The 17,985-nt window shown below is 41.8% G+C and overlaps 1 protein-coding gene across 1 annotated transcript; it reads right to left on the bottom strand.

Annotated features, from left to right (window-relative positions):
- Positions 1 to 868: 868 nt before the first annotated feature.
- RBP3 (retinol binding protein 3) lies at positions 869 to 17,223 on the bottom strand. The gene is made up of 4 exons (XM_010167223.1): positions 14,109 to 17,223; positions 6,215 to 6,405; positions 3,067 to 3,209; positions 869 to 1,197 (listed from the first exon to the last, which is right to left on the bottom strand). The coding sequence occupies exons 1-4, from the start codon at positions 17,154 to 17,156 to the stop codon at positions 869 to 871; spliced, it is 3,711 nt and encodes a 1,236-aa protein (XP_010165525.1). The 5' UTR covers positions 17,157 to 17,223.
- Between the last annotated feature and the right edge of the window lie 762 nt (positions 17,224 to 17,985).

A 17,985-nucleotide genomic window follows, 5' to 3' on the forward strand; every position in this document is an offset into this window, starting at 1 on the left:
CTTCAAGATGTATAAATAGGAATGCACACAATTTCCAAAGGAGCAGAGGTGCCTTTTCTATCTTTGCTTAAATGCTTTGAGATAGTTCACATGCCTTCAATAGTAACAGCTGGGATCTTCTAAAAGACCAAAGGAAATCTCTGTGATTTGGAGCTAAATCTTAAAAAACAGACACTGCAACAACTAACATTTACATTTGACCATGGGAGAGGAATCCAGAAACCTCAATGAATTATCCAGATATCTCAGCCATGCCCAGAAATAGTTGGCTTCCACAGAATGGGCTAAAAATTCAGCATGTAGAAAAGAAAGTCACTTTGAGCTATATACAGGGAACGAACCACTGACCATAGGGACTGAAATGAAGTTCCCACTCCTTTCTAGGGTTTACATTTGGGGAGGTAGCTTTCTTTCCTTAATAACTTGGTCACTAGAAAACTCACTAGAGAATATGAGACTCCATTGTGAATCCTCCCTCAGCTGATAGGAACTTCTGCTGCCCAGAATAGCACCATTGCTGATGCTTTTGAATTATTCTGGGTAGCAGAAGGACCTTGCAACTTCTCCTGTTGGAACTGGGCTCTTGTGAAGTAAACAACCCATGGTTTAATGAGCCAGATAGATAACAAAAGGAGGAGCGTGTGCAGCCTACCCATCCCCTCACATGCACATATGCACATACACATACACATACATATATACACTGTGAGATTTTTGGGGTCTCAGTTTTGTATCAGTTACCTAAATTATGGCTAAATCCTGCTCTGGGTTCCCAAACCCATTATTGGTTCAGCTCCTGAATAAGTCCCTTGGGCTCCTTTGAAAATTACAGCCTGCCTTTTTTCCAGGACAATGTTCCTCCACTGGGCTATCTAGAGCTGTGAAGGTGAGCACTGAGCATCTCCTTTGCTTTGATGAGTGCTGTGTCAGCTGGTATTTCCATGTGAGGAGCCACCCCTTTCCCTTCCCAAGAAGTGCCCTCTGCAGAGGTGACTGATCTGGAGGTGGGGATAATGATGTAGAAGTTGGTATCATCTACTTGATGTGTCTGTGGGGAATGGGAGCCACCACTGGTGTGTTCCCCAACAATGAGAGCTCTACCCATTCTCTTCATTATGTATACAAACTCTTCAGCAGCCCCAGCCGTCACAGCACTGGTGAGGATTATTAGCGCCTTCCGAGAGCCGTACCTCTCCCCTGCCAGAAAGAATAAAAAGCATCAGAAAATACATCCATTTTCAGAGATTTGTTTGCATAATGGACTAAGAGAAGCCAAGATACAACACATTTCATTCCCTACCTGCTGTTAACAACCAAAGAAGTTTGGAAATTTACTTTGTACCTATGATGGTATTAAAGCACTTTTTACACCAGCCCAGTCTCTATACTGTAAAAATGACGATCACCCTATGTGCTGCTCCTGTGCCATTAGTTTCTGGTTATGAGCTCCAGCAGCTGGGAGTCCAGCTCATGCTTACTACTGCTGGCTTTTCTATGGCTTTGACTTTTACAGGAGCTCTAGATCCCATCAGAGGAGTGGGATAGGCAGGTGAGGAAAGCAACATTTTCCACTGCTCCAGTAGAAATACTCAAAGCTTAGCCAGCAGCATCTTCAGCTTCATTCTCATCCCTGCTCTAGGAACATGGCTGTCATAGAGCTTGGCTGCAAACTATGCAGGCAGCATTTTATGAAATTATAATTACAGTGGTTTCCCACAGGCTTTTTATAGTCTCTAAATGGAAGCTGTTGCATGGCCTTTGTCCTAAGCCCTTCAACAAATACCCCTTTATTATTAGGATCTGAGCCAAATTATGTCATTTTCTACATAAATCAGCTGACAGGAATAGGACGTATTTTGCACTTCATTTTCAATATATCTGAACACATTAGATACTTTTTGAAATAGTGTCCAGTGCATCATAACTGGGAGCTGACAACTTGAAAACTACTCTAAACTGCTCTAAAAATTTCATTATTTAAGTAAGTTCCAATATGACCTATAATTCTCATATTAAACTGTAAGAAAGGGGGCAATAGCATAGTAATTAATTTTCACACAATCTTTGCTCTTCTCATTTGTCTATAGATGTAATATCCATTAGAAAACCCTTTTCACAGTAGTTATATATAATACAGGACCAGATCCAGCTCCTTTGAAGTGAATATAAGTCTGCCTGTTCATTTTGATGGGAACTGGAATGTGTCCATAGTAATCATATTCCTTAGCACAGCCCACCTCTGACTGCCTGGGAAAATAGATGGATTCTGAAGCCTGCAAGAAAGTTTAACCATTTCAGCATGCTCCAAGCCAGTAATTGCAAATGCTATTGTGACACCTTTTTTGGTACTGTCTTAGCTTTAAAGGAGAAAAGAATTAAAGCCAAGGTTTAAGGCTTCTTAGCACTCTAACTGTACTTCGTGAGTACTGAAGAGCCTTGTTTCTGCATGTTGCAGCATCCCTTCAAGTTCTATGAACAGCGGGTGGGGGGTGAGTGTGGGTGGGGGGTGAGTGTGTGTGTGGGGGATGTGTGTGAGGTACATTGCCAAATTCTCGAAACTCACTCTGATGTGCAAAATGTAGTGCTTTTCTTTCTCTCTTGCATTCTCTGGAAAAACTGGGCTATTGTGGGTGTTTTCATCTAGTGAAATAGTGGATTACACAGGTAGGAAGTGAGGAACTACTTATAAAACTGTGTGAGTATTGGAACAGATACTACTAGAGGTCTAGGCTGCACAGGATTTATTTTTAATTTTGACAAATTTTAAAAGCAACAAGTCACAACTGCTGTACACAGTATTAAGCTAAACTTCTGGGGACCAGTTTACAAATCTCCATGCCTAACTAACATACTCAATTCCTAGGAGCAATAAACTGTTATTTAAAGAAGGCATTGAGGAACATGGCTGAAATGCACATTTTTGTTTTTACATTCTCTGTACAGCTTGAGCTAATGGTGGCAGGTGCTTTCACCAAATAAGTTATGATGTCTAGTGGCTCACTTTAAAATACACAAAGAGGGACATCTGAAATGAAGAGTTACTCTAAAAAGAAATTGTCATTTTACCTTTGAGTTGTGGCTGGGTCCGTATTTCCTTTACTGAGTCACTGGGTCTGTCGTAAACTTTGTCCAAAAGAATATGATGTCCTTCATCAAAGAAGTAGGAGCAGAGGACTGCTATGGAAGTGGTGGAACCTCCAATATTGTACCTTTACAAAAATTAAAAATATTAAGGAAACAATTGAAAATTAGTGGCAGATGGTAAATCTCCCTTCCAAATATTGCTCCCTGACATCAGTACTGAGGGGGTTTATGGCAGCATTTTCAATACATTTACGTTTATTCTCCCTTATCAGCATTTGCACATTTATCAGAGAAACAAAATCCTGCCTAGGAGTCTTGGATTGTTACTGCTCACAGCTGACTTCAAAAGCAAATATAATAGTGAATGGTCTATTTTTTTCTTGATTCAACCTGGAAAAAATTCAGAAAGTAAGCTAAGACTGTTAATCTGCAGAGAAACACCAGATTCTTTTTATTCTTCTGCTCTGAATAACCCATGCTGTTACTGACATAGGCAGCATGAGTAAATACCTAAACCCTAATATATAAATGTAGATCCCCATGTAAGCAACATATGTTTGTAGAACTGATATGTTCTTGTTTCCTGCTGCACACAACGAGCCTACTTGTTATTTGGCAATTTATAAGATTAGGCCATTTCTTTTTATGCCTAAAGATTGTGTTAGCTGCTTCATTTAGGACAGTCATGTTTGAAAACTTTTGTTGTAGTTTAATTTCGTATCAGTTTCTGTAGATTAAATTCACTGAAAACCCTAAGTGTCATTGCAGAACCCCTGCTACGAATATACACAATGGAACACCAAATTATTTTTTGTCTGCCAGTTTTCACTAATACTAGAACACATACAGCACTGGAAATAGCTTGCTCCCTAGTAGGAGATAGATACAATGCTTTCCTGTAGTTGATGTTAGGAGTGCCTGGCATAGACATTCCAGCAAAAAATTGCTGGAAAATTAGTTTTACTCAGTCCAGCCCGTAACTAAGTTTATTTCATCTCCAGAAAAGGATAAGACAATCCAAGAGGCCTTTGTCCTGAAGAGTGAAGCTACCCCTTTACTCGGCAGCATTTGGGAGCTGTATGCTGGATTCCCGCTGTGACTGACTAGAACTAAAATAAGCTTCTTTAGTGCATCCCAGATAGTGCTGTGCTGCCAGGAGGTCCTGCTGCTGCTGCACAACCCAGGAGGCAGCTAGACCCAGCAGAGCCCAGTTTCCTGTAGGTGCCATCATGGCTAAAGTGAGTGGCAAGTGGGCACAATGCTGGAGAGCTCTTCCTGGATCTCCCTTGCATCTAGGACAGTGAAATTGCAGAAACTTTAGTCAGTAAAAATGACTGAGTAGTTGTTAGAGTTTTAGCTTAACTCTCAGAGGCAAGTATTTCCTTTGTTACTGACTTCTTGTGTGATATTAGGGATGCTAGGGAAGCTATTTAGTTTATCAATGTCTCTTCTCAGTGCTGTGAAAGTTAAAAATATGAAGTTCATGAGTGGCACAGGTGTTCCATGAAGGGGAACTATTATGCATTATGGTTAATTCCATGCAAAACTGAAATTATCAAAACAGTCTCAAAACATCTCAGATAGTTGATATTGTTTCCCAATACATTTGTGTGGAATTAAAATTTTATCAGATTTTCAAATCCTTCTGGGGAAGGGATCTGAAAGAGTTTGGAAAAACAAAACAAATATGAAGTTCATCAGTGGCCCAGCTGTTCCAGGGAGGGAGCCTTGTGAGATGAGAAACATTATTCATTATGGTTAATCCCATGCAAAATTGAAATTATCAGCCTTGCCTTAAAATCATAAGATTGGTTTAGGGAGAATTTCAATAGGTGAAATGTTTGGGGTTCTCCTTTATATGTCTTCAGATACTTGGCCTTTTGTATGCACTCAAAGGGCTGAAAATACATTAAATACAGAAAAACTCCAAAGTAACCCAAGAAAAGAACTATAATGAGACCATTTTGTACCTGGGACATTATTTCACCTTTGCTGTTTCATTGCCTCTGGCCATGATATGATTTTTACCTTGGGAGAAAACTGAGACAAGACAGAGATAAGTTCCAGTCTCATCTCAAGTCTAGAAGGTGGTGTCTTTGCTGAATTTGAATTCAGTCGTGAATGTGTTCTGTTGGTTGCTGCCCTGCCTCCTCTGTGCTGACATAGTGAGATACCTCTCACTGTGCTCATCTTTTCCTGCACGTGCTGCAAATCCCAGAAGAATTTTAAGAAGATTACCAAATACTGAGAGCCCCATGATGGAGATGGACGTAAGTGGTTCTAGCATTAAAAATGAATTCTTACAAAGGCCTTATTTTCTTTAGTTTATATTTGTAATGTTCTGGGCTCACAAACATTAGCTCTGGACCAAAACAAGGGAACCACTTATCTAAATATCATATGGGAAATGTATGTATTTGTGATATTCATCTGCATTGATGGCTGGCAACAAATGGATGCCATCTGGCTCATAAGATTTGTGGCACTGTTGACACATTGGAATGTCCAACAGAATCCTAAATTGAGAGCAGACATATGATGCTGTAGCTTGCTGCAGCAAGGCTTAGGAGTGCTACAGTACCTTTGAAGCAACAGTACCTTTAAGCGACCTCTGTGCTCTGTGCACAAGGGTCATTCTGCACAGGGCTGATTGCCCGGGATAATTTAGCAGTGCAGATATGGCAAACTAGATGTTGTAAAACAGCCTTATGCATGATCTGGGTTTTTTTGACTGTTCAATCACTTGATCATTGCCTGCACTAAAAGATTTATTATTTTCTTTAGTTTATATTTGTAATGTTCTGGGCTCACAAACATTAGCTCTGGACAAGGCAAATTCAGAGTTAAATTAGAAAGAAATCAGAGAAAGCAAACAGATGTGACATCCAGGATTGCATTCTGCAACATATTCCCTAAATTTGCCTATTTGGTTCTAAACATCTCAAGTGATGGTACAATTTGAGATATACTTGCAGACTGTTACTGTTTTCCTTGGCCATTTTCCTTTTCTCATTTAATCCCAGCAATGTTGGCCTGTAAACAGGACAGTAAGCCATGTAAAGCTAATTCACTGTTACAAATAAAATGCTGTTTTGAAAGAGCTTTGGTTATTTGCCATTCAAAGGTTTACCTCATGTCTATGATTAATGCATCTGTGTGAACAATTTTCTTCCAAACATGCTCTACCAGTAGGTCGGACACCTGGGTTAGAAGTTCAGAGTCTCCAAACATATCGAATCTCAGATAGCCGATGTTGTTTTCCAATACATTTGTGTGGAATGAAAATTTAATCAGATCTTCAAGTTCTTCTGGGGTAGGGATCTGAAAGAGTTTGGAAAAACAAAATAAATCATTTTCTGGCACTGATAGCTTGGCACAAGACTTAAAAAGAATTATGTGGGTTAAGCTTAGTCCAGGTGGGACATATGTGAGGTATGTGACCAAGTTTGAAGAACATAATAATAAATGATATTAAGATTTTTGCATATTAAACATAGGTTAACATTAGCTGCTGCACTGTTTGCCCAATATAGGGTGCATCAATAGCATGCCCAGAATCTGGATCAGGCCCCTATTTATCAGGGCTCAGTTTATTTTTCAAAAACACAGGAATTTACTTGGACCAAAGAGGCTGAGAAGGCTACACGAACCATCCCCTGGCCTGCAGCATAGGCCACTATCCCAGGATGGCCACCTAAGCCACTTGTTTCCTTTAGCAGTTCTTTCTAAATAAGGCACTTGGGACTTTTATAATCTCTTGACTGGCCTCAGCTGACAAACAGCTGCTAGCTGCAGGTGAGGTTGGCCCCAGCCTCTCCTAATTGAGCTAGTCCCTGTGACAGTGAGGAACCTGATGTGTTGTGCATGTGCTAGGATGCTCATGATGTAGATGTGTTAAATCTCTTATATGGTGGCCACGTGCCTGCAGCCTCACGTGTTAGGCTGTGATTAATTTCATTTTGTTTAGCTTATGTTATTAGACAGCAGAAATTTTTTTTTAATAGTGATGTTTAACCAACCAATAAAGTTATCCTAGTAAACCTTCCTTGCATTGGAGTCATAGCCTGCTTCTATTGCCAAACTCACATTTTGCATGCATGTGTCTGAAAATGGAAGACTCTCCTTCAGCTTAAGGAGATAAGGCTTTGGGATATATATGACTTATGTCACCTTCAGCAATTTGGCTTCTCCTCAGGGTTACAAATTATTTTATACTTGCTTTTTAATCAGTTGCCCTCTGCCATAGCCCCAGACAATCTATACTTTTATACCCAAAAGAACAAGGAGTCAGCAGTGAGCCAAGTGCTAAAAGGTGCCCTCCCAGCCTGCAATATGCTGCAGAATTTAGAAGGCATTTGGGCTTTCAGCAACTGTAGAAGAGTCAGACAATCTCCTGCCCCACACGTAGTGCTCTGGCCTGGGGTTGCACTCCTGCCAAAAGCAGGTCTACCACTGCAGACAGAGGGTTTCCAAGGTGTGTGAATGCAGCTGTACTTGAGACAGCTCAAGCACTTTACCTGGGGGAATATTACCCACCATATCACACTTCTGACTGCCCTGGGCTTCTTCATTATTCAGTGCCTTCTGTATGCCCAAACTGCCAATATTTCAAACATTAATTTAAAAGCCCTGTTGGCCAGTAGTTGTTGATCTGATGGTGAGAGCAAATTCTACTGAGTCCTTTTCTGTACCCTTCTTTCTCACTGTTCCTTGTGAAAATAACCACTGTATCTGGACTGTAAACATATCAGTCCAGCACTATTGAGTTTGTCATTTCCAATCCACTTCCCAATGACAGCAAAGCTACTTGATCTGCCCACTGTGCTTTGATTAACAAATCACGGGTTTGAAGAATATATCCAGCATGCATTGCATTTTTCTGACAGAGCTTCTCTCTACTTCTGAGGTATTGGTCCCTCCAGGAGAAAAAAATCATCACTCATTGGTAACATCTACAAATAAAGTTGATGCATTACTCTCAGCTACTTACTAATGATATTTTAACTGAACACATGGATTTCTTAGCTCTGCCTCCAATAATTCCTAGATGCATACTTATAAGCATGTTGATTAAGAATAACCTCTCTGGTATTTTTTTTTTTTTACTTGTTCTTTTACTGTGCTGCATCACATCTTTGGTCACTGACTTCAGTACTTGCTAGCAGTGTTGCTAACTCTTGGAAATTCATTAAAGATTTCAAGGTGGGCAAGTTGCTCTTCAAAGGCTCAGGCCTCATGGGGTAAAACGAATATGCAAAGATCTCAAAGAAACTAATCTTCATGGCTGCAGGAAAGGGTATGAAAATAAATCTATTCTAAAGGCTTTAAGAACAGAGGTGAGATGAAAAGCAGTCAGGATATAATTTTGGGGGGGGTGGGGTAAGTCTCCTAATTTTTAAGCAAAAGAAGGGATGAGGCTGGGACTGACAGAAGAGAGTTACTGTTCCAGAAAACTGCAGGTTCACAAAACTGGCACATGGGCCATGTGCTGCTGGTACCTAAGGAGCTTCAGAGAGCAACAGTGTGCTCTCCATTGGGAGGCAGGGCTCTATTTGCAGGCCAAGAACAAGCTGGGACAGGATGCAGCTGAGAGTAAGATCCTGCTGCTCACTCAGGGAATGTTTACATACAAATGATTTGATGGTTAAATATAAACCCTCAGGTGCCTTAGTAAGAACACTATAAGCAATGTGGCTAGACTAAAGGACCTCCAAGTTAACACTACTTAAGCCAAGGAAGAATTGTTTTTTGTTAACTATATAGGGTCTCCAGCCCTATTCTGCAACCTCCTTCCACAAGTGAATGGCCTAATGGGAACAAGTAATGTGCCACAAAACAGAACCTAGGATGCTACCCTGGGACTTATGCCTGGACTTTCATCACTGGTTCTGCTACTGACACATACCCCAACCATGGGCAAACTACTTTTCCAACTATGCCTCTCTTCCCTCTTTTCTTCCCTTTCACATCTCCCCTAAGTTGTTTTGTCTATTTACATGGAAATTGTATTTTCATAGCTAATTTTATGCCAACCATTATAATGTAACTCTGATTTCCATTAAGATTGTTAGTGCTGTCAACAGCCAGCTGATAAAATATTATCAGCCAACACCCTTGTGCCATTGCAAATCCTGAGATTGGCTTAAGAACCATGAGGTCTTGGGGGCTGGGTGGTGGGGCTGTGCCTTTCTTTCTTAGAATAACTTTTGGGTTCCTTGTGTACCCTCACAGGCTGGAACGGGACCATCCATCCTAGTAAGTCCCCCAGCTCAAGAACTGAGCAGGATCAGCTATATCCCTGACAGCTGATTCTCTCTTGCTCTTAAAAACACCCTTATCACTGGGTGATTTCCAGGCAATCCAGTCTAGGACGTCACTAGCCTTCCCATTACAAAGATGTTTTTAACTTCTAGTGTAAACAGTGTAAGTTCACTACTTTCTACAGTTCAAGTGCATTACTTCTTGGCCTATTCACCATGGACAAGGGAACAGATTATTCTCTTCATATTTGAAACAGCCTCTTATGTATCTGAAGACTGTTTTCATGTCTCCTCTCAGTTTTCTTCTCTCTGGAATAAACAACTCAAATCTTTTAAACTTTTTCAAGATGACTCTTATTCAGTGTTCTCTTTACTCCTGTTCCTCTTTTCTGCTGTCTCCTCACCTGAGCCTCATCTTTGCAGAAAAGCATTGCCCAAGACTGTGCATGCTATACTCTAGCTGAATTTTCTTTAGAGCTGAACGTAGCAGAAGACTTCACATGTCTTACTGATTATATTCCTCCTTATCCATTCCAGTTTGATGATTATTATTTTTTACTGCAACAACTTAACTCTATTGACTTGTGTTCAGCTTACGAACTCTGAAGAACCCATATACTTTTTTTACAGGACTTCCCCTAAAGAAAGTGTTTTCCTCCCAGAGTTGTACAGTTAATTACTCTCACTCTAGAAACCACGTAAGAACCTTCCATGTGTTCTTATTTAACCTCATCTTGCTTTTCACAGATAATTTCTCCAGTTTTGCAGAAATGTAGCTTTTAATTCTAATAGTGCCTTCCATGGAACCAAGACAGCCAGGATGGGGGGGGTTATCAGAAGCAAAAGCTTGAAACCCTCTGGAACAGTGCTCTGGAAAGGATTAAAAAAGGTTATTTAAGGAGTGCAGGGCAAAGTGAGAAGCTGTACTTTCACCCTGCAAATGGCAGCACCACACAGCAGTGTGTAAGCCTGCTCTGACAATACACAGCTTGTAACATACTCATTGCAAGCCAGTGAGCAGATATTTTCTAGTCAATGCCCTGGAAGATTACATTTGAAAAGAAAATTTAAAAACATGATTCATGGCTAAATTTTGATTTTCATCCAAAACTCATTGAAAATCGTTAAAACTAATGGCCAAATCTACTGTAATTTTAATGACAATGGAAAAAAAATGAATACAAACAGAACTGTTTGGTGGCATTGTAACTGCAAATGTAGCTGCACTGAGCTTGAGGATCAGGATCAGGTGACAGAGCACTGGAACAGGCTGCCCAGAGAGGTTGTGGAGTCTCCTCCTCTGGAGATATTCAAAATCCACCTGGATGCCATGCTGTGCAACCTGCTCTAGGTGAACCTGCTTTGGCAGGGGGTTGGACTAGATGATCTCCAGAGGTCCCTTCCAACCCCTACCATTCTGTGATCAGAAGATGAAAAGTACTAGAAAAAGAACAAAAGTGTTTAACAAAGTGTCATATTCTTTTCTGCACCAAATACAGCAAGAAGCAAGCGTGAACTGCAGAAGGTGAAGATGCAATGAGAGTTAAATGTGAGACATTTTTTTGGCTTTCATAAACTTGTATAGTTCCACTGACTTTACTGTGGTTATATTGATATAAATCAGCATCATATGGGCCCACAACATTTTTTTTCCACCTGTTAGCAATAGATGTAGCAATTTGATTATCTGCCTTGACACTTTGAGGCTGAGCATTTTGATTTCACTCATTAATGAAGGGACATAAGCAAATTACATTCCTTTCTGGTGAAATATCTGTAAGTATTGCCTCCTTCAGCAGGGACAATACTTTGCTATAGTTGCATATTATTTATTCGGGAAAAGGGAAACTTCAAATGCAGGAACAATTTCTCTTTAGAAAGGACTCCTTTTTGTCTTTCACGTTGATCATAATTTTCAGCTGCTTATCTAAAACTTTAATAGAAAAATTCTCTTAGGTGTGAAGACTGCATTAAAAGTATTAGGGCATTATTAAAGGGCCAAAAGAGTCACTCAGGGAGACTCGTCACTTAAAATTGACGTAACATATTTGCCAGAATCAGGCAGTAGTTCTTACATAGTTAGTCTATAATACTCAGAAATTCATGAACATAAATATTTCAGTATGGAAAGGAAGGTATGACTGGAGAGACAGGCAAAAAAAAGAATAAGAGGTAGGGATTATTGAAATGTGCATCAGCAAGTTTACAGAGCTCTGACTTATAAGCAAAATACTATTTTCTGAATCACAAACAATATATACAATATTTGCCTCTGGGAAATCTGACTTTGGAAAGTGGCATTTATGCAGCAAACAACTCCAGCTGGCATTGACCTTGCTGCTGTCGCAGAGGAGACATATTCAATACCCTGTACTATGCTTCAGCAGCTATTCTAGTGTAGCAGATGCAAAGGTCTACATGCATTTCACTTGTCTGTCTCCTGTGTCCCATCCCATCCTTCCTGCAGTTATTCATCATCACTTTCATTTAATTGTGTTGGATCTGCTTCACTGTCAAGGTCATCAACAAGAAAATCCCACTGTCAAGGGAAAGTGTGGCTGGGAAGGTAGGTAGCACCAGAGGAAAACTAGTTCTTAGGTTTTTGAGGAATAAATGTGTTAACAGATTAAAAGAGGGACTATATGCCCATGTATAAGATTGCAAAAAAAAAAAAAATTACAAATGCAATTAGTGCCATCGTATAAGCTTCACTGTAATCTTAAGGCATTTGCTCTCTAGGGTTTTGATATGAGGTATTCCTGAAATGTTCCACAGAAAGCCTCCCTCTTGGCCCTGCAAAGTAGGAAATGAAGGTATTCTTGCTGCCCAGTGCTCTGTGGAATAGGTGAATTTTCTTTTACCTCTATCACAAGGAAAAACCATTACTTCAGTGACTTCAGTGTCTTTGTTCACTCACTCTCTTTTGCCTTAAAATGTCTTAACACTGCTCTCTTGTCTCTCTGCCTCCCAATTTCCTCAAGCATTATGAGGGAAGGCATACACTATTTTAGCCTCATAAGAGACCTGTGCTTCTCCTCTGCTATTTAGACATTATTTCTTCTTGAAGAAATCACATTGTCCTAATTTTCACCCACACTGATGTTATTTCCTTCTTATGGATGTATCCTCTGACCTCTTCCACTCATTTTGCTTGATAAAAAAACTGAGGTAAACAGAGGCGTTAATTAGTACAATGTTATTTCCTCACTAGCTGTATCAGGATCAGAATTTCATATCACGGGACAAATGAGATATTTGTCCTGTACATCCTGTCCTCAGCATCCAAGGTCTGAATAAAGTAAGGTTTGAACAAGTAAAAATGGCCAACAATATCCATTAACAGCCTTCAGTGAAAACAGTGACTAATTTGGAAGATGGGCACACTTTATAGAATGGGGGTAAATTATGATGCATCACTATTGATATCTTGCTAATAATTTAACAGGGAGCTCTGTCAAAAACATCTTTAGAGTGAAGTTTTCTACACTCAACAAATGTAGGAGAGAAAGATAGTTATGGAATAGAAAAATCCTTTAATTAATTATTTCCATTTAAGCTTAGAGGCAAGAATGGGGCCAGAATCAATGAACTTGAAAAAAAGTCCTCCCTTGGCAATGCTTAGACTTTGTCCTTGATCTTAGTGTTGGAGATAATACCACAGAGGTCATGCCCACTTCAAATCATGCAAGCCAAAAACTTCAGAGGGTAGAAGCTGACAGATTTCCTCCCCCAGGAAACATTTAATAGTTACCTGACACTTGGTGCACTCTGGCTCATTGCAAAGGCAAATGCATTCTCTTCAACAAGTAATTTTATGAGTCCCTGGAGAAAAGGCGTCTCTCGTAGCCATGCTAAAGCAGTAGCCAGAAGGGAGCTAACTCCATCCAAGAAAGGGATCAGGTTATCCTAACCCTCCCTTTAATTTGAAGATGGAATTTTAACAAGTGCTCCTGGGAGCTTCCTCCAGCATAACAATGAACAAGAAAGATTGCCAAGGCAGACGAGTGTATAAACACCCAGGCTCAGAACAAAGCACAGACTGTTACACAAACCACACAGCAAGGGCAAAAGTAGATTATTAAAAATCAATTTCTCCATGGGATCACCAAACTTCCACCCAAATACTTCTTCCAAAGTATTTCTAAATCACTAGGAAACTGTCTGATGCAGAGCACAAGATACAATCAGAACAACTTTCCATGTCACTACCAAAGGAGTTGTTTGTTATTCTGATATAATTGAATTAGGATTCAGGTACAGCAATTTTATACAGAAAAATCCATTAAAAAGTATGTGGCTGTGTGTTTTGTGGGTGTATGCATTTACTCTGGTCTAACTAATTTTTTCTTAAATTACAAACTCAGTTTATATCCAGTGGGTTTCTGAATTAATGTATTACAGCTTGAGAAACCATAGCACTGAAAGAGAGGGGATCACAGAGACAATGAGTTATCTTCACTCTAACTGTGAAGCCCTGCATCAGAATCTTTGCTTGTGGCAGATGGCAATGCAAAGAGATTCACAGCCTGAAGGTTGTTGTCCCCAAAACACATGCATTCCAGACTACCAGCTACTACCACAAGCTACTACCCTGACCTGCCTTAGTGTCAGAGAGACCTCATCAGCCTCCAAAACCTACTCAGGCACAGGTAAACCCCGGTGGGTTTATGACATGGACTGGAAATCTCTTATCCAGAGATAGGATATCTGACTGAGTGCTCCCATTCTATCTGGGATCAGTATAGCTGGGTACAAGAAAACTACCTGTTTTGGTTGGATCCCTGGGATGCTGTCTTTGGCATGTTCAGGGATGTAGAGTAGTTTCAGGTGCTCATCATCAGAAAGAGCATGCAAGTTGGCAGTCACCTTCCTGGCCAGCTCCTGTTCTGTATTAATCCTTTTATAATTGTCTCTGTTGATGTTCTTGGTGAGGTCAGATGCTATAGCAGTCCCAATGTCTATGAAGGCATAATTATCTGCCACAAGCTTGCCTACAGTTTGCAGCATCTGTGGCACCTGGGCACGCAGGTTGGCAATGTGCTGAGCTACAGCCATGGCTTCACTGGCCTGGATAGTGATGTGTGGTTCCACCCCAGACACACTCCACACTTTGCCAGTGACTGGGCTGAGCACCACTTGGCTTGGGATGGAGGCATACAGGGAACTGTTACCAATACGATAAATGGCCACTGAGAGGGAACCACCTACTGTTGGCTCACCAATAACTGTGGCCCGGTCTAGATCCTTCATAGACCGAGTGAAAGCTTCAGCTGCTGAGCCACTCATGTGGCTTGTCAGGATGTAGATGTCCTTGAGGGAGCCATATCTCTTGCCGGTAACTTGGGGAAGAGTCCACACCTCTGTGCTGCGGGAGGTACTACGATCGAAGACAGTGTAGAGGTGTTGCCGAGAGTCAGGCTCAAAGAAGTAGGAACAAAGTATTGGGATGGCAGTGGAGTAGCCACCTGTGTTGTACCTCATGTCAATAATCATGGCATCTGTGTCCACCAGCTTGTTCCATACCATCTGCACCAGCTGGGGCCCAATGGCCTTCACTGTTTCTGCCTCAGCCATCATATCAAAGCGAAGGTAGCCCAGGTTGCCTGGCAATACCTCAATTTTGAAGAGTGCCTCAATGATGTAGCTCAGCTCCTCAGGGCTGGGAATCATACTGGGAAGCTGTTCTTCTGGTGTTGGTTCCACATGGCTGTGGAAGACATGAAGCCGATGGTCCCCTGAGGCCTCCTGCAAGTCACTGGTAAGCTGGGAAGCCAATGTCTCAAAGTCTACAGCTGAGCGATAACCTCCTTGGGCCCGTTTGGTGCTAAGCATAGTACTGGCCTTAACAGCCACTTCCGGGATGGCATAATGAGCCTCTAGGAGTTGCCCGGTACCCTCCAAAAGTACTCCCATATTCTTGTGGAAAGCTATCACCTCTTCAGCCTTCTCCAATGCATCTTCGGCCAGGACTATGGCATCAGGCACAACTCCTCCGCCCATCCAGCTTTCCCCATGGTTGTCAATGAAGGTGATAACAGGAACTGTGATAGTTAGGCCACGGGTTATCCCCTGCTCAGGCTGCAGCAGAGGGAAGGTACGGGTGTGTGAGAGGCTTCCTGCTGTGATCTCACCAATCAGTGTGGCACGGCCCAGGGACTGCATGAGGTAAGCAAACTCCTCAGCAGCTGTAGCAGTGTGGTGGCTGGTGAGCAGGTAGACGCCACGCTGAGCCCCGTAGGGCTGTCCCAGCAGTTTTGCCTGGCTATTGTGCTCCTGTGTGCTGTTGGTGCGCCTGTCATAGGTTGTGAAGAGATGGACAGGGCCAGCAGCAGGGTCTTGGAAATAGGAAAGTAGCAGAGGCACAGCAGAGGAGGAAAGGCCCCCAGGGTTGTAACGTAGGTCCATGATCAAGTTCTCTGTATTCTGGAGGGGCTCCCACACTTTGTGGACAACATAAGGTCCCAGCTTAGCAAGCACAGAGACATCAGCAAACTCATCAAAGCGCAGGTAGCCAACATTGCCTGGCAACACTGACACCTTGAAGACAGTATCCACCAAGGCATGCAGCAGTTGCTCATTGTCAGGTAAGTTGTCTGCCACTGCAATTGGCTTCTCAGCAGCAGGGACAGCAGCTTCAGCTGGCATCATGACTCGGACCAACAGGCGGGGGTCTTCAGATAAGGTCTGCATCTCAGTGTTGAGCTTGGTGGCCAGATCCTCTGCTGACTGCACAGAAGAGAAGTCAGAGGTGACGAGGTGCCGCAGCAGTGCTGGCACCCGCTCCACTAAGCTATAATAGTCCTTTAATATGTGCGTGAGGTGGCTTAGGGTGCCAGGCACTGCTCTGCGCACTGCCAGGATATCCAGGGATTTCTGCAAGGCTTGCTCTGCCTCAGTAGCCACACATGGCATTACCCCACTCACTTCCCAGCTCTGTCCACCTCCGCTCAAGGGGCTCACAGATCGTGACACAGGAACCATAATATAGAAATTGGAGGGGCCAATACGCAGCTTCTGGATGTCCAGTGAGCCCCCAGCTGTCTTCTCACCAACAGTGATAGCCCTGTTCATATGCTTGAGGATGTAAGCTACATCTTCAGCCACTCCTGTGGTGTGCTGGCTGATCAAAACAATTACATCTTTGTCTTTGCTGTACCTCTGTCCCAACACCTTTGGCAGTGTCCATATCTCTGTGGTGGTGTTGAAGGGCCGATTGTATACAGTCTCAACATGCAGCATCTTGTCTGCTTCATGCAAGTATGATATGATGAATGGGAGGCCAGAAATCTGACCCCCAGTGCTGTGACGAAGATCTATCACCAGGGCAGATGTCTCTATCAGTGTCTTCCATACCTTGTCCACCAGAAAATCTCCAACTTTCTGCACAACTTCCTGTCCTATGATATAATCAATCCTCAGGTAGCCAACATTGCCCTCCAGCTTGTCGTATGTGACTACATGTTCAATAAGACTCAGGAGTTGTTCACGAGTCGGGGAAGCCTCAGCTTCTTGTTTGGGAGCTGCATGCAGTGATGGCTCATAGGAAATCACCAGTCTTGGATCATTCAGAGCACCCTGCACTCCAGCTGTCAAGACACTAGCCAGCATTTTTGGATCTGAGATGTCCAGGATCTCCCCGCTCTTGATTGCTTGTTCAATGGCTTCTTGCATTCCCACTAGGTTTTCAGGATAGCAGTAGTTATCCAGGAGGACTTTAGCCATGTCCAACACTAGAGTTGGCTGAAAGATTTCCTCAGCAGGTATGCTGCACATAATCAGAGCAGAAAACAGGAAGAAATGTGTCCTGATCATTTTGTCTTTGTATGGAGTAGAAAAGAAGGAAAGAAGTCAGAAACTCTTATTGATCAAGATGAACGTAGCTCTCCGATGACTCTCTGCTTGTGAATCACACGGAAATCCCTGTGTTGAATCTAGGTGCACTGAACAGATAAAAATCTTTTATCTGCATTAAACCTTTAATCTCATTAAAATGGAGTGCATCATCCAAAGTGCACCAATAGATGAAGTTCAGCTACTTACTACTCCCCAGCCCTCTTATGAAACAATAATAAACCTCAGTCATCAAGGAAGATCTTTCTGGCAGTTAATTGTTTTCAAAAGGTAATGCATTGCCTGTTATAAACTGATCCTGGCTTATCCTGACAGTGGATTGCTTAAATGCAAAACTTTGATTTTAACCACAATTAGAACAGCAATCACCCAATCTTTTACCATTATTTATGAAAAGCTTATACCAGGAGGTTCTCAGTGACTTAGTTGTATCAATACTTAATATTTTTTTCAAAAGTTGTTGACAATACATAGTCTTTGGTGTTTTTCAGTCTGAGCTGCAAAGGACTGTTCTTACATTCTGTGGCTAAGGGCTCCAAACAAGGAACTCCAGACATTTAGAACAGCTCATAAAATCCAAGGTAATGACAGCCTGTTAATTTCTGTGCTCAGAATTGCCAGCATTTTAAACAGGACTTTGAAATACATTTGCCTCAACATAATACAGCTAAATCTGAGGTGACTTTAATCTTCATAATTTGCACTCAGTTAGGATTTACTTATAATACCATTGAGTAACATATGGTCATGTCTGATGACAGCTCCCAGCCAATAGACTTGAGGCTCAACA

This window comes from Antrostomus carolinensis, unplaced genomic scaffold (genome assembly GCF_000700745.2).
Source record: "Antrostomus carolinensis isolate BGI_N321 unplaced genomic scaffold, ASM70074v2 scaffold19134, whole genome shotgun sequence".
NCBI classification, from domain to species: domain Eukaryota; kingdom Metazoa; phylum Chordata; class Aves; order Caprimulgiformes; family Caprimulgidae; genus Antrostomus; species Antrostomus carolinensis.